The 26,037-nt window shown below is 40.8% G+C and overlaps 3 protein-coding genes across 3 annotated transcripts in view; all 3 read right to left on the reverse strand.

Annotated features, from left to right (window-relative positions):
• LOC125240364 (fatty acyl-CoA reductase wat-like) overlaps positions 1-7,169 on the reverse strand; it is a 57,886-nt gene extending 50,717 nt beyond the window's left edge. The window contains exon 1 of the mRNA XM_048148270.1: positions 7,039-7,169. Within this exon, the coding sequence (XP_048004227.1) occupies position 7,039 (1 nt within the window). The 5' untranslated portion in view covers positions 7,040-7,169. The remainder of the gene's footprint in view (positions 1-7,038) is intronic.
• Positions 7,170-12,407: 5,238 nt separating this feature from the next.
• Positions 12,408-26,037, reverse strand: part of LOC125240374 — a 71,820-nt gene continuing 58,190 nt past the window's right edge. Inside the window, exons 8-13 of the mRNA XM_048148283.1 lie at positions 25,229-25,354; positions 24,233-24,306; positions 23,453-23,532; positions 22,815-22,953; positions 14,012-14,165; positions 12,408-13,066 (exon numbers count right to left, since the gene is read on the reverse strand). Coding sequence (XP_048004240.1) covers positions 12,976-13,066; positions 14,012-14,165; positions 22,815-22,953; positions 23,453-23,532; positions 24,233-24,306; positions 25,229-25,354 — 664 coding nt within the window. The 3' untranslated portion in view covers positions 12,408-12,975. The remainder of the gene's footprint in view (positions 13,067-14,011; positions 14,166-22,814; positions 22,954-23,452; positions 23,533-24,232; positions 24,307-25,228; positions 25,355-26,037) is intronic.
• On the reverse strand, positions 17,823-19,081 carry LOC125240375. Its single transcript, XM_048148284.1, has 2 exons — positions 18,312-19,081; positions 17,823-17,980 (listed from the first exon to the last, which is right to left on the reverse strand). Exons 1-2 carry the CDS (start codon positions 19,006-19,008, stop codon positions 17,958-17,960), a joined length of 720 nt encoding a protein of 239 aa, XP_048004241.1. The 5' UTR covers positions 19,009-19,081; the 3' UTR covers positions 17,823-17,957.

Genomic DNA, 26,037 nt, shown 5'->3' on the forward strand with positions numbered 1-26,037 from the left:
CATAATATACAAATACTTATATACATAGAATACATCCAAGACTTAGGACCAAATATCTGTGCTTATCCATACTAATATTATAAATGGGAAAGTGTTTGTGTCTGTTTGTTTGTCCGTCTTTCACGGCAAAACGGAGCGACGAATTGACGTGATTTTTTAAGTGGAGATAGTTGAAGGGATGGAGAGTGACATAGGCTACCTTTTGTCTCTTTCTAACGCGAGCGAAGCCGCGGGAAAAAGCTAGTAATAAATAAATGCGTCCTCCAGAAACTTCCTAAACTGTGGAATGAATTGTCGCCTGCGGTATTTCCGGACCGATACGACCTTCAAGATAAGAGTGTACACCCATCTTAAATTCCGGCACCTCCAATACTTCTGGTGTTTCGGGTGTCCATGGGCGGCAGTTATCGCTTACCATCAGGCGACCCGTCTGCCCGTTTGCCTCCTATCCCATGAAATGAAATGCCCTTACCGGGATACGAACTCAGGACCACGGCTTGGCAGGCAGAGTCACTACTGACTGGGCCAAACCGGTCGTCAATTACATACCTCTACACCGTGTTTTTTTTCCGTTAAGTAAATCCGACACGCAGTTAGGTTCATCATCAGGAATTGTATATCGCTGTATATCGCTTTTTGTTAAATTCGAAAACATTTTTTTTTCGATTCCATCACAGACCAACCCCTATAGACATCCATTACAAGACGACTCGCGGTCGCCAGCCTTCCTAGTATTTGCACTGATATAAGCGCGGGCGCTCGCCGTGCCCGATCAGTAGCGACCAAGTAACAGACCCGAAAGCAGACGTGTTTTTCACACTAAAAAATTGGAAAAGGGTATTTTGATGCCTTAAAGATGTCCACCTGTAGTGTGAAATGGTGTGGAAAGGTAACAAGAAGCTCAAATTTAAAAACAGACGGCATTACATTCCACAAATAAGTCATATTTATAATTTATTCAGAGCCGGCATAGGTCAACTTACATTGGCCACTTACGCGTCAGTAGAGGGACAGTCATACTTCTGTCCCTTTTCATCTGGCGCGACTGCCCGCCGTCCTTGAAACGGCCAATCACAGCGCGCTTAACACATTCCCCGCCTGCTCCTCGCACCCCAAACACTGGTGACTCGTATCGCGAACAAAATATACAAGATTGCGACTCTATAGGAGGTTCTCTGTGGATTCCATACATAATAAATGGATTAATTAGTGTGAGAGGACCTTAATCATAACATAAAGTCTGACATAATATAAATTTATCAATTTCCGCTACCTTAAGGTTGTCTGGAAGAAATCGCTCTTTAGCGATAAGACCGCCTGTTGTTTACTTTTGTTCGCGTTGCTTCCTTGTTTGTATTGTTGTATTTTATTAAGGTGTGCAATAAAGAGTATTTGTATTGTATTGTAAAGTCATTGTCAAGTGTTTGATGGCACATGTCAAAACAAATAACATTTAAGAAGTGGTAAGGGATGCCACACACGTGTTCAGTAATTAAATATTTTTTTTAATAATTCGATAACCGCAAGAGTTAAGAGGCTAGTTTCTTAGAGAAATTAATTATATTTCAACTAAAGAATCTTCCCTTAAAGTTAACGAAATTCAATAAAAACAGGGTGTATATGAACGGAACTGTTACCGACCATTGCTTCAATATCGAATACTTAATTGATTTCTTGAAAATTACTTTTTTAATTACGACAGCTGATAAAAGATTAAAGGACTTATTTATTGAGTGTCTACCAGTAGAATTTTATGTTTAGCAGTGGCGGCTGGTGAAAATTTCTGCTAGGCAACACTGAGCAAAAAGAAACCTACCTTAAGACGATACGGTAGGCGTTAATTCTCCATACAAACGCTCTCGACTATTTCCTCCCTGGTTTTTGAAGATAGAGCAATGATTTTTTCGACACAGATTGTTATTATTTTTATCTGTGTCGGACCGTTTTGATTTTTTTGATATTCTGCTTTTTAAAGACTCTAGAGCCAATCAAAAATTTCCAAAAACGACCTTTTTCATTGTGGCGCAAAAAAAGGTGTGTTACTCAAGATTGGTAACAATTAACCAAAAAAGCTAAACGGTCCGACATAGATTATTTCATTGTTATTCAGATTCTCAAATTTCATTCCGATTGATTAAGTTTTGAAGAAGGAAATAGTCGAGAGCGAAACCTCGATTATAAAGATTTTTTTGAAATATCTTTTGAATGAGTTGTTCTTAATGCACAATTTTTTTTCGATAAATCTAGTTAATAACACTTGTATATTTAACTAAAATTCCCAAATTGAAAGGGGGGCTCCTTTCCATTTTAGCATTTTCGCTACCGTATCCTCTTAACATTAGGCACTTTACTAGTAATCAATTTTAGGGAAGCCGGTGGGAATCGGCTTGTAAGGACCAGCCGCTGCTGATGTTTATACGTTGCCTACTCAAACAAATTTAAATTTTGAAAAAAAACCCGACGTAGTGGACCGATTTCCATCACACATGATTAAGAACATCACTCCCGGCGAATTGAGCTTTCAAACTTTTTTTTTTTGCAAAAATTTCATTTTTGGCACAAGCTTTTATCGCCGACTGTGCCTTTCTTTCAACAGACATCTACTGCTCTCCGAGACGTTTCCAAAAACCCCTTACTCAATGGGATACGACGTTTCATGACAGATTTCCTATTACCACCTTTCTGCTCCATCATCAGATCAGATCCTTGATACCATAATATTGCATTGTCACGTGATTTACATATGTGTGCAAAATTTCAGCTCAATCGGACACCGGGAAGTGGGTCAAATTTAGCTTCTACGTTTTGACGCACACTAACATACTAACCAGGCAAGTTGAATAAAAGCTTGTACAAAACTGAATCTAAATCGGTTCATCCGTTCAAACGATGCCACGGACAGACACACACACAAACAGACACATACGTCAAACTTATAACACCCCGTCGTTTTTGCGTCAGGGGTTAAAAAAAACGTGGTAAACACATTTTTTGCGTTATTGTACGATCTTGGGTCAATAGTGATATTCCATGGGTAAAGGTACCTTTTAGTGGTTAGCACTTACGTCAGTATCAAAGAGGATCGAGTATTATAGAGAGTTACTATCGAAGTAAAATGTCTTAGAACAAATTAAATTATTCTCATTTTTGAAAATATTTTAATTTGTATTTTTAAGTAGTAACACTACTATTATACTATAAACATTAAATAAATGTTATATACAAAGAAAAAGTGACCAAGGCCTCCGAGTGTTCCGAGCTGGAATCGAACCAGCGTACTCCGTTAACCGGACGGATGCCTGTAAAACCACTCGGCCATCGGATCACACAATCCGATCCGATGTGATCCGATGGCATTGAAGTAAAATGTGTAATCACAGTGCATAGACTGCCATCTCTTGACACAGGCTTAAAACTTTTGAACCTCAGTTTTGACAATTTCGCCCATATTCTTAGCTTGATATGTTTTAAAATGTCAAATATTAATATTAACGCCATCTAGCTGAGCGTACCCCAAAGGTGTAATGCCATCTAGGCCACCGTATCTTTTTCTGTATGGTACTGAGGTACGTTTTTTTCTTAGAGTTTATCTGTCTATACGGAGTTATATATGTCTTTGATCAGTAGGATAGCTTTACGTAGGTAGTGACGTAAGCGACCGTCATAAGTACCTATACCAAGAGCTTCACATATGTGGTGTGTCACAAAAACCACGACATTTTCAAAGATCAATGTCGCTTATATCGGATCCGATATCGGATGTAGGACCGATACCCCCCATACCTACATTCATGCGCGGATCCAGGGGGAGGGGGTCATGGGGATCATGTAAATTATCAGTACTGCTACTTGTCAATAGATGTAGCGAATTTTTAGCTGGTATTATTAGAACATTTCTTTTTTTTTTTGCCAATAAAAAATTTTTGATTGTTTTAGGGAATTTTAGGTCAATTGTACTCAGAATCACCAGTACTTTCAATCTCACTGGGAGACAAAAAGTGTCCCAGAATTTCCATACATTTTTGTTACTTTCCTCTTTTGTTACCCCATACAACATGTACGGAAAATGGTAACAAAATAAGAAAAAATCGTATGGGACAATTTTTTTAACTACTAGGATTAAAAAAGCTAGTAATTTTGAGTAGAAATAGCATTTTTTTTTTTCAAAAATATCACTTCATAAAAGTGGCAAAAAAAAAAGAAATGCTTATGTTTTCAATTCCTTCTGCTTGTAATATAAGTTGTAAACTGTTCTAATATAAAATTTTTGGCAGACGAGACACAGTTGCCACCTAGTATTGAGTAGTGGTACTGATAATGCACGCTAGTCGCGTGATCGTCGCTAGATGTCACTTAACTATGCCTATACAAATAACTCGCATTCACTGATGTATGGAGTTTGGAGCCTAAATTGGCCATACTAATAGACCACGTGACCCCCCCCCTGGGCACGAAGCTGGATCCGCGCTTGTTATTCCTCTATTGTTTTAATTCACGAAACGTAACATAATTATGAAAATTCTTAGATTTTTGGCTTTTACTTTCTATAACTACCTACTAAACGCGGTTATAGTAAAATTATAGAGAAGATTTAAATTTATAATTAGTTTGATTTGGCACAGATTGGCTCAGATCCGTCAGTGGATGGTCAAAATGGACAAACGACGGTCTGGCGTAGTCGGTAGTGACCTTGCCTGCTAAGTCGACGGTCCTGGGTTCGAATCCCGGTAAGAGATTTACTTTTGTGATGAAGCTCATCCCACCAGCACATTCTAAAATTAAGTTCCCTCCTCGTCTGTTTGTTTATTCGCCATAAACTCAAAATTTTCTGGACGGATTTTCACTTATTTAAAATGAGTGATTCTTCAGGAATTCTTTATGGTTTACATTTACCCACATATATTATCCCGTATATGGTATGGATATTTATTTGTGTGATGAGCACAGATATTTGTTCCTGAGTCATGGATGTTTTCGATGTATATAAGTATTTATTGTATATTAATATGTATCGTTGTCTGAGTACCTACAACACAAGCCTTCTTGAGCTTACCGTGAGACTCAGTCTATCTGTGTAAGAATGTCCTATAATATTTATTTATTATTTATTACCGCACTAACTGGAAAAGTCTCTCATAAAAAAAGCTAATAACAAGATTGAATTTCTTTTTACTATCACAACATAGATTATTATAATAAATTGATATTAATGTAATTTGGACTGTAATCAATATATATCATGTTGTGAAATAAATATATCTAAATCTATTTTCCCCTCACTAGCTCAGAAACACGTGTTTTGTCCTTTAATACCAGCGGGTAAAAACGCATTTTATCCACTAGTGGGTAAAGTAATTTGAACTTGAATAAAGTCAAATTAACTGCTTTAAAATTGATAAAAGTAGGTGAATCTAGTAATAAAGATGATTTGTGGAACTATTGGAAGCAGTGATAAACGCATTTTTTGCATTGTAGTTTCCTCGCTATAGTGAGGGGAAAAGTTTTGTGTTACACTCGGGTGCAAATGTAGTTTACTTCTCGTGTGTTAAAAAACTCGCAAGTTCAGGATTCTATTCTCGAACCACTCGCTTCGCTCGTGGTTCAACTATAGAATCCTTTCACTTGCTCGTTTTTCAATTCCACACTCGGCGTTAAAATACAACTTTGCCCCCTTGTATAACAAATCTTATACTATTAAACGAGCAATTCTTGTATATTTATTTATTTATATATACCGACGATCTTGGAAACCGCTCTAACGATTTCGCTGAAATTTGTTTTGTGGGGGTTTTCGGGGGTGAAAAATCGATCTAGCGTAGCCTTAGATCCCGGAAAACGCGACTTTTCGAGTTTTCATGAGTTTTTCTTTCGCATTTGTAAACGTAAAATATGGTCCTTAATTTCGCCGCGCGCGCATCGATTCCGCTTAGCTCAGTCGCACGAGGTCGGTCTAATGTACGCAGATAGATCGTAGGTGTCAGGGTTTCGAATCCCGGTCAGAAATTAAGTTTTTGTTTTTTGTCTTTTTTTTTGTTTTTGTATTTATAAGAGTTTTTTTTTATCTAAAGACGTGATATATTAAAATAGAACCGAGCGAAGCTCGGTCGCCCAGATATTAACTATTATAAGAGCGCTAAGTAATTTCATACAAATTGTAACTTGATGAAAGCTTATTTTTAACCCCCGACGCAAAAACGACGCTGTGTTATGAGTTTGACGTGTCTGTCTGTTTGTGTGTGTGTGTGTGTGTGTGTGTGTGTGTGTGTGTGTGTGTGTGTGTGTGTGTGTGTGTGTGTGTGTGTGTGTGTGTGTGTGTGTGTGTGTGTGTGTGTGTGTGTGTGTGTGTGTGTGTGTGTGTGTGTGTGTGTGTGTGTGTGTGTGTGTGTGTGTGTGTGTGTGTGTGTGTGTGTGTGTGTGTGTGTGTGTGTGTGTGTGTGTGTGTGTGTGTGTGTGTGTGTGTGTGTGTGTGTGTGTGTGTGTGTGTGTGTGTGTGTGTGTGTGTGTGTGTGTGTGTGTGTGTGTGTGTGTGTGTGTGTGTGTGTGTGTGTGTGTGTGTGTGTGTGTGTGTGTGTGTGTGTGTGTGTGTGTGTGTGTGTGTGTGTGTGTGTGTGTGTGTGTGTGTGTGTGTGTGTGTGTGTGTGTGTGTGTGTGTTGTGATTTAGATTTAGATTTTTTTTTTTGTCTGAAAGCTGAGTTAGTCTGGTGTGCTGAAAAATGTTGTGTTTCACTCGGTGGCAAAAGGTACCTACGTGCCCTGAAGCCCTCGCAACACTCAAGATTCCACAAAAAGTAAGAAGACTAAAAATTCAATCTTAACTCATCGTCAAGTTTTGTGACGACAATTAAGCATGAAATTTCAATAAAAATATTGCTTTTGCGTTAATTACATAAACTTTAAGCAACAATTCTATTCTTAATTGTCGTCACACAAACTAACATCGAGATAATTTTCGTTAACAACTGTCACTAATTTTTGGTCCCAATTTCTGAAAATGCCCATTAAATCAATAAACACAAAATTATAAAAAAAAAACTTACTATTTAATTAACTCACTGAAATTGTATCAAAAATCACAACTTTGTCACTTCAAATCACTTATAAAGTTTAAATTTAGTTTATTTTTTTAATTATTTCTTTACACGTCTAGCTGACGCGAAACTCCCAACACTTATGTGCGAAAAGCGCCGACACCGCTTACGGAAGAATTCACGTCGTCCAGTTTACGATCACGTTCGCGTCACGTTTCTATTGACTTCGTTCGAGAGTATTCACGAAGATATATTATGTACTCGTAAACCACTCCGTATAGACACATCTCGGACACTGGCCATAAATAGTTATTTGTTTTACAAAGGGGCAAAGTAGTTGTTTAACCGCACGTGCCAATATTGATACCTGAGCAAGCGAAAGATTCCAAAAAGTGGAATCTTGAGCGTTGCGAGGGTTTCAAAGCACGAAGGTTAAACAAACTTTGACACCGAGTGAAACACAAAATTTTTCACCACACCAAAACGAACAAAATACTAACTATAAAACATCAAATTAAATCAAATCTATCAATTTGTTCAATATTTATGATTCAAAATCATCACTTTATAGGTAAAATCTAGCAGCCAGATTAAGACATCGAGTTTAAAATTTGTATGAAATTAATTTGCCCCCGTTGTGGATAAAATGTTTTCGAATAGCAAAGAAAGCCTTTACCAGTTGGTATGGTCATGGGGTCTCATCCGGAACAGTGCAAAATTATTTCCAAATAGAAGTCATAGATGGCGCTAAGTGTCACGATTGACGATTATTATTTTTTTATCAACTAGATTTAAAGGTATTTGAAGCGTCATAAATTAAGTACATTATAAATTAAATACAAACATCGATGACAACACAAATTTAATGCATTATTTTAGAAATTTTCAAAGAAATAATATCACGTAATATATTGCTACTGACTATGACGCAACAACGTGAACAACCTGCGCGCGACAGTATCGAGCTACCTAAATTTTATTGCATATTGTCACTAGATGGAGCTGCCACTATCTACAGTATACTGCCAACGAAACGGTGCGATTGTGTGCGTTCCGTTCATTGAGTTATATGTACTACGTACTATAGGCGACGTTGCCAGACGGAAACTCTGCACAAGCTGACAGATGCGCGGAGTGCGCGAAGCGGTAATTTACGCGTAGAGTAGTAAGTCCACCATCAGATGTGACACATTATTATATTCCGCCTGTCAAAATTATTTATTTATTTATTTACAACTTAAAAAATACAAAGTAAGCGATCACTGCCGCCCATGGACACCCGAAACACCAGGGGTGTTGGAGGTGCGTTGCCGGCCTTTAAGATGGGTGTACGCTCTTTTCTTGAAGATTTATCTTCTTCTTTAAAATACAAATATATACTTATATATATATAATAATATATATATAGTGCGGTCAGTTTTTTTGGACAAAGCGTATCCATTGTTCTCTTTTTTCATGACCAGGCCAAAGAAAACAGCAAAAAGTGAGCGTGCTAAAAATACAATTTTACTCAATAACTATTAACAATCAATAAACAAATTAACTTTTTTTTTTATATTATAGTAACATAATTCATAAAGTAGTAAGTAGTTACCTAATAATTTTCCAAATTGAAATAAATATATTTCGCAAATCTATTAGAGGTGAAACACATTAGTAGGAACAATGAAAATGGCACATCTGCGTGGTTAACTTTTTAGTCTATGATTGCGTCACCAAAATCGCGGAAGCCTCGCTCCCGCTCGCGTGTTCGTAGAATATTCAGCTGTCGTGTCGGCCGATAATATTTGTTTTTGTGCGTTAATAATGTAGGTATACGTTTGTAGTAGTGTGCGTGACAAAAATGTCGTCTATTAAACAGCTGCCAATGATCGAAATTCAAATTAGTTGAACAATTTCCATTGAAAAAAAAGTTTGTAATGTAATGCATCGGTCCGAATTGCGGATACTAGTTTTATCATCTTTTAGTAGATATAATTGAATGTAAAATTATTTATTTTGCCTGACACTCTTGAGTATTTTTTTATGCCGTTATTTTAATTTTACAATATAATATTTGGAATATAGTGCTTTATAATTATTAAATATAAAACATTTTTTAAATACTTTTTGATACAAAATCATACTTCATTGATTTGGAACAACGCTTTTTATCGGACCTACATCCGACACTATCGGAAGCGTTTATCGCATGTAGGATGTCGATCTGACACCCGATATCGGATCGGATAATGTGAAAACGGCCTAAGCATTCACCGTTAGTGCGTTTTCACATTATCCGATCCGATATCGGATGTAGGACCGATATCCCATACACTGAAGCCGCCATCTTTGATTTTTGCCTTTGAAATCCTTCCGACATTTGCCACATGCACGACCGATGCGATTCATGCGAAATCAAACCTTATCGATATGGAAGTATGAGACGCGACGATTGCCGACTGGCTAGGATTTCCGAACGCACACGAATGCGCGCTCGGTCGCCGATCTGCGGCGGAGTGGGCCAAGACCTCGACGCGACGCCGTCAGCAACTAAGTACTACCTAGGTACTTATAAATAGTCAAGAGCGTTTGTATGGAGAATTAACTCCTCCTGTATCGTCTTAAGGATGAAATGTAATAATATTCATTTCTATATTTCTAAGTAACTACGCGCCTGCTTTCGAGTGCTTTAAATTTTAACAAATCAATGCATCCTTTGGTCGGGGGCTGGGGCCTCTCAACTCAAGGTCGCCGGCGCGCGGCGCCGTGGTCGCGGGGCGCGGGGCGTGGGGTGCGGGGTGGGGCGCCGCGGATCTCGTTCATTCAATTCCGCTTGCATGTGTTGCGGACAGAGCGAGTATATTATACGTACGCGGCGAGCACACATACAAGCCGCACGGCAACGCCATCTAGTAATGTTCGACTTTAAACGTCCATGTGACGTTATAGGTTTAGTGCGTGATAGCTAAAACAGATGTCGCAAGATGTTGCAGTTTGATGACTATTTCGACGTAGGATACTGATAAGAGTTTTGTTGGCCACGCGTGGCTACTAGCGCCATCTAGCTCTTTGAATGTGGATTAAATTTAGCCTACAGGTCTAGAATACTTAGGACGGCGCCCATTTTTAGTATGGGATTAGGTATCTGTACTAGTATTATTTGATCTGTGGTATGGTGAAAATATACGAAAGAGGCGCGTTCCTAGCACACAATCTAAGCTCGTGTAAGTGAACGCATACCATGCTTGTATGAGTGAAATATGACAGGTCGACTGTTCGCGATTTTGACAGGCGGTAACTGTGAGGTTACCGAGAGGGGGTAGGCGGCACTTTTAGCGGAGAGCGGGAGTGGCCATACTGTGCGATAGTCGATAGTACTCTTTATTATACTGTGTAGACATAGATCAAGCAAACGTATCTATGTAACGATGGCGTGTCAAATGAACTCAGTAAAAAAAATCCACTAAGTTGTCCGTTTTTAAAACAATGTCCGGCGTCTGCTATTTTTTTTTTAACCCCCGACGCAAAAACGACGGGGTGTTCAGTTTGACGTGTCTGTCTGTGTGTGTGTCTATCTGTGGCATCGTAGCTCCCGAACGGATGAACCGATTTAGATTTAGTTTTTTTTGTCTGAAAGCTGAGTTAGTCGGGAGTGTTCTTAGCCATGTTTCATGAAAATCGGTCTACTATGTCGCGGTCGGGGGTTTTTTCAGAATTTTAATTTTGTGGTTAGGTTATATTTAATAAATAAATAAATAAATATTATAGGACATTCTTACACAGATTGACCGAGTCCCACGGTAAGCTCAAAGAAGGCAAAGATATTATGAGTTTTTCGAGCAAGGCTCAATCTCCCGGATATTAATAGTTATTTGTTATACAAGGGGGCAAAGTTGTATTTTAACGCCGAGTGTGGAATTGAAAAACGAGCAAGTGAATGGATTCTATAGTTGAACCACGAGCGAAGCGAGCTGAACTTGTGAGTTTTTTAACACACGAGAAGTAAAACACATTTGCACCCGAGTGTAACACAAAACTTTTCCCCTCACTATAGCGAGGAAACTATAACGCAAAAAATGCGTTTATCACTGCTTCCAGTAGTTCCACAGGTGGTAAATCATCTTTATTACTAGATTCACCTACTTTTATCAATTTTAAAGCAGTTAATTTGACTTTATTCAAGGTCAAATTACTTTACCCACTAGTGGATAAAATGCGTTTTTACCCGCTAGTATTAAAGGACACAACACGTGTTTCCGAGCTAGTGAGGGGAAAACAAATAAAACAACAAATATTGTAAACAATCATAAATTTTATTTGTACAAACAGACCTTACATTATTAACACACATACTTAAACATACATCGATCAAGGAGTATTTGCATTACCTAAATATACATAATTACATATCAGCCTTAGTCCGTTTTCACATTATCCGATCCGATATCGGATGTCGGAAGGATTTCAATGGAAAAAATCCAAGATGGCGCCTGTAATGTATGGGATATCGGTCCGACATCCGATATCGGATCGGATAATGTGAAAACGCACTTAAGCTACTTCATACATACATAAGTTTTCCTCTCTAGATTATACAGGATTAGGGAGAGCAAACCAGAGTTCCCGGTTACCCGAAAACCAGGGTACCTGGTTACCCGAAATCCCGGGTACCCGGTTACCCTAAAACCCGGTCATTTAGAGCCGGGTTTCGTGGTAACCCGTGGTACTCTTGTAAATATTACAAACTAGCTTCTGCCCGCGGCTTCGCTCGCGTTAGAAAGAGGCAAAAAGTAGCCTATGTCACTCTCCGTCCCTTCAACTATCTCCAATTCGTCGCTCCGTTTTGCCGTGAAAGACGGACAAACAAACAGACACACACACTTTCCCATTTATAATATTAGTATTGATCACCGTAAACTTCAAAATAATTCAGCAAAAACCGGCCACGAGCGTGTCGGGCCACGCTCAGTGTAGGGTTCCGTAGTTTCCCGTATTTTTCTCAAAAACTACTGAACCTATCAAGTTCAAAACAATTTTCCTAGAAAGTCTTTATAAAGTTCTACTTCTATGATTTTTTTCATATTTTTTAAACATATGGTTCAAAAGTTAGAGGGGGGGACACACTTTTTTTCCTTTAGGAGCGATTATTTTCCGAAAATATTACTATTATCAAAACGTAAGTAAGGGAAGTGTTATAACTCGATACATCAGTATATGCGGGTTATTTGTATAGGCATAGTTAAGTGACATCTAGCGACAATCACGCGTCATCTAGCGTAAATGATCAGTACTCGACACTAGGTGTCAACAGTGTCGCGTCTGCCAAAAATGTAATATTAAAACAGTTTACAACTTATATTACAAGCAGAAGGAATTGAAAACAGTGTACTGATTAATACTATTGTAATATTAGCTAAAAATTGTTGAGCATTAGACTTTTTGTTCGTCGCGACATCTATTGACAAGTTGCAGTACTGATAATTTACGCTAGTTAACGCGTGAATGACACTAGATGTCACTACAGATAACTTTCACTTACTGATGTCCTCTATGGTTGATAATATATTAACAATTATCTCTTTTTTTTTCAGGAATATTACCACTACTTATTCGTAAGTGACCACACCACACGTACAGAAGACACATTGCTGAATGAGTCACGACATTTTGGCAAGGGCCATTTCTGTGTGAGTGACATATTTGTTTTGCGTGAGTGACCCGGTTCGATCGCGTGAGTGACTCCTAGAGCGAGTGACCCCTAGCGTGAGTGACCGCGTGAGTGACTATTCCTGCGCGTCCTGCACGAGCCGCGCGAACTCTAGCATGAGTGACCCCGTAGTGAATGACCCCCTATAGTGAGTGACCGCGTGAGTGACTACTCCTGCGCATCCTGCGCGAGCCGCGCGAGCTCAAGTGTTAGTGTCCTAGAGTGAGTGACCCTGTAGTGAGTGACCGCGTGAGTGACTACTCCTGCGCTTCTTGAACGAGCTGCGCGAGCTCGCCCGCGCCGTACCCGAGCAGCTGTTGCAGGTCGCAAACGAATTTGTACACGAACCTGTTGACAATAACAACAAAATTAAAATTTTGAACAAAAAACCCCGAACCATTAGGTCCGATTTTCATGAAACATGGCGAAGAACACTCCCGACTAATTCAGCTTTCAAACAAGAAACACTAAATATAAATCGGTTCATCCGTTCGGGAGCTACGATGCTACAGACAGACACACACACAGAGATGACAGACAGACACGTCAAACTTATAACACCCCGTCGTTTTTGCGTCGGGGATTAAAAATAAATAAATAAATGAATATTATAGGATATTCTTACACAGATTGACCGAGTCACACGGTAAGTTGCTCAACAAGGCTTGTGTTATACCTACTCATACTCAATACTATACGCATACATACATACATACATACATACAATCACGCCTATGTCCCATGAAGGGGTAGGCAGAGCACATGAGTCTACTCGGGTATCAGTGCCACTCTTGGCAAATAAGGGGTTGAAAGAAAACGAAACTGTGACATTGCAGTGACAGGTTGCCAGCCTCTCGCCTACGCCACAATACTATACGCAATATACACAATAGCGGATTGGTGTGAGTGACTCTGTGAGTGGCCGAGCGTGAGTGACCCATTGAAAAGTTTTGTAGATATTCAACAGTGAATCGGTGGGTGACCGACCGTGAGTGACCCATTGGAAATTTACTCACCTTTTCCCGGCAACTTTTGCAATCATATCCCCATCGTAGTAATATCTTAAAGCTCTTGATAACTTCCCGTAGTTCATGGCGGGCTTGTGTTACCGCGACAGTCGAGCCACACGCAATATAATACTGACGTGAGTGACCCAACGAGAGGGTGTGAGTGGAGAAAGATGGCACCTGGTGACCGTGATATATATGATACAGTGAGTGACCCATTGTAAAACTTTGTACTTTGTAAATCGGTGAGTGACCGAGCGTGAGTGACCCATTGTAAATTTCTCACCTTTTCCCTGCTACTTTCGCGATCATATCCCCATCGTAGTAATATCTTAAGGCTCTTGACAACTTCTCATAGTTCATGGCGGGCTTGTGTTTCCGCGCCCCCCACAGTCGAGCCACTCGCTCCGGCTCTATAAGCTTAAACTCGCCTTCTGTGCCTGCAAAGATGTATTTTAATACATAATAAAAAAATATTTTTAGAAACATCCTGATAGTATTTTATGCGACCGTTGTTTAATTGAAATTGAAATTCTTTATTTCAGGGGCCCGTTTCTCGAAAGTTACAAACCTTACAAGTGTGTTTCCATGACAACCCATACGATTTGACAGTTCGCGCACTTGTAATACAAGGCTTGTACCTTTCGAGAAACGGGCCCCAGGTCTATCGACCCATATTTTTGTTTTTCGACCCACATTTAGCTTAAAACTAGGTTATTTATTATAGATTAGGCACATAAAATTTAACACTAGAAGTAGAAAACAACAGAATAATTAAAATACAGAATAAAGTACATTTTTTGTTAAATTATACATCAAATTAAAATTTAAAAAACATAAAACATTTTGATTCGTATAAAATTATAAAATAAAATAAAATTAGAACAAAGAATTAATAGAAGAATTAGATTAAGAGAGGTCGAAATGCACAATGTTTTGATTTTTAGGGTTCCGTAGTCAACTAGGAACCCTTATAGTTTCGCCATGTCTGTCTGTCCGTCCGTCCGTCCGTCCGCGGATAATCTCAGTAACCGGTAGCACTAGAAAGCTGAAATTTGGTACCAATATGTATATCAATCACGCCAACAAAGTGCAAGAATAAAAAATGGAAAAAAATGTTTGTACCCCCCTACATGTAAAGTGGGGGCTGATATTTTTTTTCATTCCAACCCCAACGTGTGATATATTGTTAGATAGGTATGTAATAATGAATAAGGGTTTACTAAGATCGTTTTTTGATAATATTAATATTTTCGGAAATAATCGCTTCTAAAGGAAAAAAAGTGCGTCCCCCCTCTAACTTTTGAACCATATGTTTAAAAAATATGAAAAAAATCACAAAAGTAGAACTTTATAAAGACTTTCTAGGAAAATTGTTTTGAACTTGATAGGTTCAGTAGTTTTTGAGAAAAATACGGAAAACTACGGAACCCTACACTGAGCGTGGCCCGACACGCTCTTGGCCGGTTTTTTAATTATAAATGGCCGCAGACGAGCCAAAGATAAAGACGTGATCTACGATGGAGTGAGTTCGCCCAGGAGATGCCTGTTCACTCTTGACGGCCCAGCCACGACATTGGTCTAAGCGCGACAGCGGTGAGCGGCAGCCATACGTGCAAATGAAAAGTCCCATCACTGTGTCTCGCTCTAATGTATGGCCGTCGCTCACCGCTGCCGCGCTTAGACCAATGTCGTGGCTGAGCCGTGAAGGTTGCCGGGTTATACGCGCGCATGAGCGGGTTACATTTGAATTTTGAATTTGTAATTTTTGACATTCAAGCAGACATGAAAATGAAAAACGACTAAAGTTTAGTTGTTTGTATGGCCTGCGTGAGTGACCGAGGGATTGGTTAATTTATGTGTGTATGAGTAATTGAGTATGTAGCTCCGTGTGTGAGCAAGCTGGTATAATCATGTAAATAACCACGTAAGTGACCAAGATTATGTTTACTGGGTGACATTTAGGTGTTCAGCAATCGTCAAAAAACGATTTGGCATGTGTGTGTTGTGTTGCCTCTTTATGGCGCGTGAGTGACCCGTGAGTGACCTGGTTAGGGTCTGTAGGATACGCAGGTGGAAAGATGGATTAAAACAATGATTTTGAGTGAAAATGAATTAGAGAGTGCTCGCGTGTCGCGTGGAAGCAAAAGATAACGGTAAAACGAACGTCTAGGTTAAGTATAGCCGCCAGCGCCCTCTGTGACTTTATTTAGGTAAAATCAATAATAAAGCGCATTACATTGGACAGATGGCGTTAGTATGCACAAATAAATCTTAATAGGTAAGTAATTAACATTAAAACTAATACAATGACCAAATAGCCAGGGATTTACACATTATTATTTTAAACATAGTGCAAAAAGATCTATACGACCTTATACTACGTAAGCATAAGTAAACAAGTATATCACTAAATATACTTAAACTAATATTAGTATAGGAACATTAGGTACTGTCGCCTACATCCCCACCCCTTAGTGCTGTCAAGCACTAGCCATCAACTGGGGACAGTAATGCGACTCGTGTGGCAGGTCTGCGCAGTTGTCCCAAGCGTGTGCGCACATCTACCACACGGATACGGCCATCTCGGCCTGCGTGTGCCGCGCTCACTACACCATGTCGCCAGGAACCGCGCTCTAAATTGGGATCGACCAGTACTACATAATCTCCTACTTTTAACGATCTAGATTCCCTAGTCCATTTTTGACGAGGTAGGAGCGTAGGTAAATATTCTTTTACCCACCTAGCCCAAAACATATCGGTGAGACGTTGAGCTACGCGCCACCTTTTGCGGAGACAAAGGTCAGAATCGTCGTACTTACCGATAGGAGCTCCAGTAGATGAACTACCGATTAAAAAATGGTTAGGCGTTAACGCTTCAGGATAACCGGGATCCGTCGACACGTGTGTGATAGGACGACTGTTTACGAGACCCTCCACTTCTGCCATCAGCGTGGACAGAGTCTCAGGATGCGGTGCGCGCTCCTTCATGACGACCTTGAGCGCCGTCTTAACTGTGCGCACCATACGTTCCCAGGCGCCCCCCATTTCTGGGGCTCCGGGGGGGATGAATCTCCATTCTATCCCTCGAACAGCTCCATCTTCACGCAGTTTCTCTACGTTAAGTTGCTTCAGGCTCATCTTCAGCTCGTTGTCGGCTCCCCGTAGATTTGTGCCATTATCTGAAAATAGAACCAGCGGGGTGCCACGGCGAGCTGCCATACGTATCAGCGCCATGATTGCAGAGTCTGTACTCAAAGACTCCGTGATCTCGATGTGAATGGCTCGCACAGTGAGACATGTAAATATCATGCCATATCTTTTTTGTCTTCCTCGACCAATGGTCGTCTCAATGGGGCCAAAGAAATCAACCCCTGTGTATGAAAATGGCCTTCGACTGTACTGTAAGCGCGCGGCAGGTAGGTCACCCATCCTTTGAGGCTGCGGGTTGGCGCGCCGGTAGCGGCAAAACAAACATTGCGCGGCGACGCTGCGTACAGTGGGACGTAAATTCACAATCCAATAAGACTGCCGTAGTTCATTCACGACGTGCTCATTTGCCACGTGCATGGCACGTCGGTGATAGTATTCAACTAATAACCGAGTGGTTCTGTGTTTACCGTCCAATATCGGTGGTCGTGTAGTTGACAGGTCTACTCCTGCAGTCTGATCTATGCGGCCGCCAACGCGAAGAATGCCGTCGTCATCTAAATATGGAGTCAATTTAAGAAGACGGCTATTTGACGGCAGTGGTTTTCCTTGTGTCAAACAGGCGATCTCGGCGGCGAAGGTATCATTTTGACACTTTTTTATTATATGCTTTTCTGCCATCTTCATCATAGCAGAATCGAGATACACCGTGTCTTTATTACTCTTCTTTCTTCTTTGATTTAATTTCCTTTCTTGGCATTTCTGCCTACATATTTTTATAAAATATATAACTCTTGCAGCAGTGCGCACAAGTCGGATCCAGTTGGAGAAACGTCCTTCATCGGGTACAGGTAAGTGTATTTCAAGTGTACTAATCATATTAACACTTCTTTTTTCACAGGTAGCTTCTTCGGCGACCTTCGCGTTCTTCAAGTCCATCGGCCACTGGTCTTCGGGTTGACGCAGGAATGCAGGACCTTGAAACCACGCTTGACTATAGTTCAGCGGAGGACTGTCCACCTTGGTCGCAATGTCGGCTATATTCAGACGGGATGGCACGTAATGCCATTCACTGGCATTAGTCAGCTCATCAATCTCCCCAAGCCTGTGGGCAACGAAAGGCTTGTAGCTCCTGGGATCACTTCTTATCCATTGTAAGACAGTACTGGAATCTGTCCAAAAACAACGCTTACTTGGCACCAAGTTTTTTTGTTCAGTGGCAATCGTCTTTGCCAAGCGTGTGCCAAGAAGACATCCCTGTAATTCAAGTCGCGGGACTGAAATCGGACGTAAGGGGCTTACGCGGCTTTTACTGGCAATAAAACAAACAAGTACGGAACCATCAGCGCGCGTAAAACGCCAATATATTACAGTGGCGTAGGCTTTAATCGATGCGTCACAAAAAATGTGCAATTGTGTATCTATTATGTTCTCACATGACGCAGACGTTGACGGTGAGTCATAGCACGGCGTCCAGGTGCCGGCGCGCAGGTACCAGCGCGGTATGCGCAGCGACTCCAGCTGCTTCAACTCGTCGAGCCAAACCTGCCAACGAGCATGTTCTTCAGGCCGGATCTGGCACTTCCAGTCGACTCCGCTTCGGTGTACGTCTTGAAATAGAATTTTAGCTTTTATAACAAACGGTGTGAGAAAACCATGTAAGTCATAAATTGACATAATAATGCTAAGCATTTTAGCCTTTGTAGGCGGAACGCTTCCATTTGAAATCTCAGGCGAGATCTGCCCAGTCGACACTTTTACACTAAAAGTGTCGTCAGCAGGATGCCACATTAAACCGAGAGCGCGCTCAGTCATATTAGTGGCCCCGTCCTTGAACTGAACAGCTGACTGAGCCAGCGCCGTGGCCGGCAACGCGTTCAGAACACTCCTGCTGTTGCTAGACCAACCACGTATCTCGAAGCCACCCATGCTATGTATATACGTAATATCTTTAATTAATTGAATAGCATTTTCCTCACTATCTGTGGAATAATAACAATCGTCCATATAATGAGAGTTTAAAATCACTTGAACGGCTTCGGGATACTGGTCCTCGTATTTAAGTGCATTTTTATTTTTTATATGTTGCGCGATAAAAGGCGCGCAATTTGCACCGAAAATAAGGCTTTGCATCACATATATCTTAATTGGTTCAGTGGCAGACGCTTGCCATAGAAATCGAAAGACGTGTTGATCTTCCGGACGAATTTTAATACGTAAATTCCTTCTCGCGCAGTCTCAACATTATACCTAACAGCGAGTTATATAAATCAGGCCCGGTCAAAAGATAATCGTTCAAACACATGTTATTCTTTGCGCGTGCGCTTGAGTCAAATACCAATCTTAATTTTCCAGGTTTGTTTACGTTTTGTACTCCAAAATGTGAAATGTACCATACGTGCTCAGCTGAGAGCTCGTTTTCCTGTAGCTCACGCGCATAGCCCTCGGATAATAATTTATTTATTTCCTGGGCGTACCTATTGCCATAAACAGGATCATATTCGAACTTACGCAATAAAGATTGCATGCGAGATAATGCATAGCTATATGTATCGGGCATAGTGAAATTATCCTGTTTAAATGGTAAACCTACTTCCCACCGGTTATCAATCAAACGCGCAGTATCATCTAAAATCTGTATAGCACGCAGATGTGCCTTATTCTCGCGACATAAGGTCGAAACTCCTATGGAGTCTAGGCAATACGATTGTTTAATAAGGTCATTAAGCGCACTGATATCTAGGTCAGTAGTACTGTCGATCCCATCATTAGCGAGAGCGAGATGGCAAACACTGTGACTTACCTGCGACGCGGAGGAGCGAGCGCGACTGCAGTAGCCGTGGATACACCATCCCAGCCGACAGCGGGTCCCATATGGAGAATTTCTACTGCCATGAATGATCTCGAGCGGTGCTATTAGATAATAATTATCTTCACCTATAAGCACACGGGGCACAACACGTTGTTTACAAACAATATCTTTAATTTTAGACAATTTGTTGCACGATATTTGATTTATAGGTGATAGGTTTTGCGGGGGATATTTTAACTTGGAACTTTTACGTAAACTGATATCGTAATAGGTATTGTCCAGACCGGCAATTTTAAGGCGAACTTTAGGTGCGTCCGGTTGATACACTTCCAGGCCGAACGCGTCTATGAATTTTACCGCACTAGGACGCTCACTGTGAAGACCAAGTTCATCGGCTAGACTAGAGTCCAACATTGAGACTCCGGCACAGTCATCAAGCATTGCATAAGTCTGTATTACACCACGGGGTCCACACAACTTCACTGGAACTACTTTTAGTAAAATGTTTTCGTTCGAGTCGGCCGTCACTTCGTCGGGCGTCGCGACGTGAGCGATCGTAGCATCGGCGTCGCTGGCTGCGCTGCGCGGCGGTTGAGCAAGCGGCGGGGCCGGCGAGGCCGGCGCGCTCGGTTGCTCGTTGCTCGCGGGGTCCGATGGCGTACTCGTAGACGATGTAGCTTGTTTCCAATGGAGTACGCGGTGATGTTTACGTCCGCATTCCTCTATATCGCAGTCAGGTGCATCACAGGTGTCTATATCGTGGCTTGCGGTCAAACATTTGAAACACAATCTGTGTGTTTTAACAAATTTCCACTTATCTCTGCGCATTGCGCGTTTAAAAACGCGACAGTCGGGCAGTAAATGTGCGCCTTTCTTACAAAATGAGCACGAAATATTGTCAGTTTTCGTACTTGTGGCAAGTATAGGGTGCGCATGACGACTTTCGTTCTTGTCTCGTTTATAATGGGGCTCGGTCGGTGCTGGCTTTTTGACTTCTCGCGGCTGCACAGCTCCGGTGACCAGGGTCATGTTGGCTTCTTTTTTCAAAAATTGAGCCAGCAATTCTAGTTTAGATTCTCCTGCTAGAATCTTTTCATAAGCATATTCAGTCCACTTTCCCAAAAGTGTGCTCGGTAATTTGCTTGTAATAGCGGACGCGAGCTCTGGATTACGGAGATGATCACTTTGTTTTAGCGCACGAATAGTTGCAACGCAGTTGTTTACCTTTGTAGCGAAGTTAACGAGATCTTGCTGATAATGCGTAGGTAAAGGGTGCAACTTACGTAATTGTGCAGTTATATTGCAAATAATGGTTTCTGCTCGTCCATATTTCAGTTCGAGGGCATCCATGATATCCTGGGACGAAGTGTTGCCTATCAGTAGGTCGGTGACAGCTTCTTTGGCTTCGCCTCGTAATGCTCGCCGAAGTCTGGACAGCGTTTCGTATTCTGAGTACTTACATGATGATAATGACTCATCGTAGGCATTTTTAAAATGTAGCCATTCTAGACTGTCTCCGCTAAATACAGGTAGGTCGCGCGGAGTGGCCAAACGGCTGAGTAGACGTTCCTCGCGTTGTGATGACGATTGACCCATCATGTTTTTTAGAGTGTTCGCTAACTCCATGATGCTACTGGCGGTGTCCACGTGCTGTGCGGGTGCTGCACGGTCGAAAATGGGTGCGACCGGCTCAGGAGGATCGTGCACAGGTGAACGGTACTCGGTGGCATTCTGGTGATGAGTCAACCAGTCCGACACTATGTCTTGATTCACTTCACTCAAACTAGCGACGTCTAAATCTTCTTGATCTTGGGCTTCGGCGGCGGCAAGGTCAGCTTCTAGGCGCTTATCGATCAACTCCATCTGGATTCGAGCCTTCTCCTCTGCTGCCTGCAACTCCAGCTGTTTACGTCTCGCTATAGAGGATGCTGTAGATTTTCTACTGCTTGTAACTGAAGGTGCTGAGGCCTTGATTTCCTTTTTGGAGCTGGAAGGCCCAGGTAACCTTTCTTCTGCAGGTGGCGGTTCCGAGTTCGCCTTGGCTTCGGCCAAACCCTTCTGCCGTCGAGTAATTACCATCTTTGGTGGCGTATCAAACATTAGTTTGCACTGTTTACTTCAGATTTGGTTCGATGGGCCAGCTTATTGTAGGATACGCAGGTGGAAAGATGGATTAAAACAATGATTTTGAGTGAAAATGAATTAGAGAGTGCTCGCGTGTCGCGTGGAAGCAAAAGATAACGGTAAAACGAACGTCTAGGTTAAGTATAGCCGCCAGCGCCCTCTGTGACTTTATTTAGGTAAAATCAATAATAAAGCGCATTACATTGGACAGATGGCGTTAGTATGCACAAATAAATCTTAATAGGTAAGTAATTAACATTAAAACTAATACAATGACCAAATAGCCAGGGATTTACACATTATTATTTTAAACATAGTGCAAAAAGATCTATACGACCTTATACTACGTAAGCATAAGTAAACAAGTATATCACTAAATATACTTAAACTAATATTAGTATAGGAACATTAGGTACTGTCGCCTACAGGGTCATTGTTCATTATCAACTGCTGTGTGAGTAACCGTCTGAGACATGAGCATGTTACTATATAACATCGTGAGTGACCGCGTGAGAGACAGTAACAGCTCCAGTAGAAACTGCCACAGTTGCACTCGTCCGTTATTTCCTCTTTATGGCCCGTGAGTGACTAGTGAGTGACCTGGTGTCATTATTAGCTGTCGACTGTTGTGTGAGTAACCGTCTGTAACATGCGTGTTGTATGTATAAGGCGGTTAGTGATCGCGCGAGTGACCAGTGAGTTACCAGGCTAGGGTCATTGTTAATTACCGACTGTTGTGTGAGTAACCGTCTGTGACATGAGCATATTATTGTAGTATCCATACTAATATCATAACTGGGAAAGTGTGTGTGTCTGTTTGTTTGTCCGTCTTTCACGGCAAAACAGAGCGACGAATTGACATGATTTTTTAAGTGAAGATAGTCGAAGGGATGGAGAGTGACATAGGCTATTTTTTGTCTCTTTCTAACGCGAGCGAAGCCGCGGGCAAAAGGTAGTATTAGTATAAGTGAGTGACCGCGTGAGAAACCGAGAGTATAGTTACCGTGCCACCGTATCACGTCTAGATGTTCTGCACTAGTCAACAGCTCCAGTAGGAACTGCCACAGTTGGACTTGTCCATTATTTCCGTTACGCGCGTGCGCAAAAGTCGCCTCTTCGTCTGTGTATGTATGGATCACTTGCTGCAATGAATGAATTAAAAAAAAATATTTTTACCAATATGTATATCAATCACGCCGACAAAGTGGTAAAATAAAAAGTGGAAAAAAATGTTTTGTTAGGGTACCCCCCCTACATGTAAAGTGGGGACTGTTTTTTTTTTTTCATTCCAACCCCAACGTGTAATATATTGTTGGATAGGTAGGTATTTAAAAATAATAATAGGTATTTAATAGGGGTTTACTAAACAAGTTTTCTGATAATATTGATATGTTCGGAAATACTCGCTCCTAAAAGAATAAAAAGTGTCATCCCCCCCTCTAACTTTTGAACCATAATATGTTTAAAAAATAGGAAAAAAAGCACAAAAGAACTTTACAAAACTCGAGGAAAATGGTTATGAACTTGATAGGTTTAGTAGTTTTTGAGAAAAATACAGGAAACTACGGAACCCTACACTGAGCGTGGCCCGACACGCTCTTGGCCGGTTTTTATTTTGTGTAATATAAATAGGCAACTTACCGTTTTAGGTCGTTTTTTGATGGCAGACTGTGGCGTTTCGAGAGGGTCTTGTTTTGTTTGATTTTGGTTCTGTACTACCGCTGAAATACAAAAAATACAAGTTACTATTCTGTTCTGAGGTCGAAAAGCGTCAGATTACTGCCCTTGAACAGTAATAACCACAAAATATTACAGAAGACCGCAGCCAAATAGCACTAGACCCTACTCATAGTGTTGTGTTCCTGCCGGTAAGGCTGCCAGAGCTCAACAAGGGTGCGGTATGCTGATGACGGGAGGACTTACGGAACTAACCTGTTCCGTCTATTGTCCTTTGAGTCGTCGGCAACCCGAACCCTCCTTGGAACTTGTACACTCCTTTTTGCTGTGTACTTAACACAGCAAAAGGGAATACATACAAGTTTCTAATGGGGTGGCAACGCGCATGTAACACTGTTTGAGTTGCAGGCGTCCATAGGTTAAGGTGACCGCTTTACATCAGGCGGGCCGTATGCTTGTTTGCCACCGACGTAGTATAAAAAAAAAAATTAAAATTTTGAAAAAAAAAACCCCGACCGCGACATAGTGGACCGATTTTCATGAAACATGGCTAAACACTCCCGATTAACTCAGCTTTCAGACAAAAAAACTAAATCTAAATCGGTTCATCCGTTCGGGAGCTACGATGCCACACACAAACACACACACAGACAGACACGTCAAACTTATAACACCCCGTCGTTTTCGCGTCGAAGGTTAAAAGCTATAAAATAAGTTAAAAAAGCATCCAAATCCAAATGTTACCTATAAATTTGCATTTCCTCAGAAGTTCAAAGTGTGTCCAAAACAAGTCGCCTGGGTCCGAAGGCACTTTTTCTCTGAAATTAAAAAATATATATCAAAAATATATATAATAATAAGATAAATTGCACACAAAGTAATAAATAAATAAATATTCAATTCAATAATTCAATAATTTTTATTTCGGAAAAAATCCATAGTGTTAGTGTACATTCCCTTAAACCTATGTTAGTTACATTTACATATTATTTATTACATCTAAAAAATAAAAACTAAATATTATATTATAGGACAGGATATTATAGGACATTCTTACACAGATTGACTGAGGCCCACGGTAAGCTCAAGAAGGCTTGTGTTGTGGGTACTCAGACAACGATATATATAATATATACATACTTATATACATAGAAAACATCCATGACTCAGGAACAAATATCTGTGCTCATCACACAAATAAATGCCGTTACCGGGATTCGAACCCGGGACCGCGAATCCCGGTAATAGTACATTACTATACATATAAGGGAAATTGCTTTGCCTGTGAGTGACCGCATAGTAAGAAGGTATATTGTAGTGTAAGCTGTCGCGTGAGTGACCTTAGCAATAGCTTGATGGATGACTTAAACTCTTCGTGAGTGACCAACAATGGTACGCGTGTACTGTTTCGTGAGTGACCGTGTCAGTAATAAAACAATGTGACATGTCTCTACACTCACTTGAAATCTAAATTAGCGCACACGAAGTCTGCCAGAATGATATGTTGCCAGTTGACATGACCAGCGGTGCCGAGTGATGTTTTTTAAGTGACCAGTGGTGCCGTTAGTGCCCGAGTGGTGTGATATGAGTGACCAGCGGTGCCGTGAGTGACCGAGTGATATTATGTGAGTAACAGGCGGTGCAGTGAGTGACCAGTGGCGGCGTGAGTGACCGCCAGAGTAGTCATTCATGACTTCAGTCAACAAATTGTAAATAATGCTATTTTGCTACTATACTCACTTGAAATCTAAATTAGTAAGCGCGCACAGGGTCCAACCGCTGATATGCCAGTCTGACAGTTTGACACCTGTCAAATTGAATTGTCGGACGGCCCACTGGATCCACAGTTTGACGTGTTGGACGGACCTGTCAAAAAAAATGTTAATAAGGAAAGTCCTGTATTTAGTAAAAAGTGAAATCCACACTAATATTATAAATGGGAAAGTGTGTGTGTCTGTTTGTTTGTCCGTATTTCACGGCAAAACGGAGCAACGAATTGACGTGATTTTTTTAAGTGGAGATAGTTGAAGTGATGGAGAATGACATAGGCTACTTTTTGTATCTTTACAACCCCCCACTTCCCTAAAATGGGGGGGGCTTGTATGGATCATTCTGCAATTTTCGGATTTAACGTGAGCGAAGCTAGAGAGTTACTGTCGAAGTAAAATGTGTAATCACAGTGCATAGACTGCCATCTCTCAACACAGGCTTAAGGCTGCTTTCAAAAAAAACGTCAAAAGAATGTAAAATTGATAGTTTTAGTCGGTGAAATACTACACTTTCCGTTATCCAATAGATTTATTTAATTCAAGTTCCAGTTAGAGCATCTTATTATCTTGATTTTTATAAGACTGGATTTTTGAAAACTAACTCACTAAATTAATTATGAATTTTTCTCTAATGCACGTTTAGAAAAACGCACGTATAGAGCTGAATCAGTCGATCTTATTTGTAAAATTTGGACAATTTTGAATATTAAAACGGGTAAATTTATAATTCGTATATCCTGTACCACAATCATTTCAGACTAGATTTTTATTTTAAGTTTT

Source organism: Leguminivora glycinivorella, chromosome 27, assembly GCF_023078275.1.
Source record: "Leguminivora glycinivorella isolate SPB_JAAS2020 chromosome 27, LegGlyc_1.1, whole genome shotgun sequence".
Taxonomy (NCBI): Eukaryota; Metazoa; Arthropoda; class Insecta; order Lepidoptera; family Tortricidae; genus Leguminivora; species Leguminivora glycinivorella.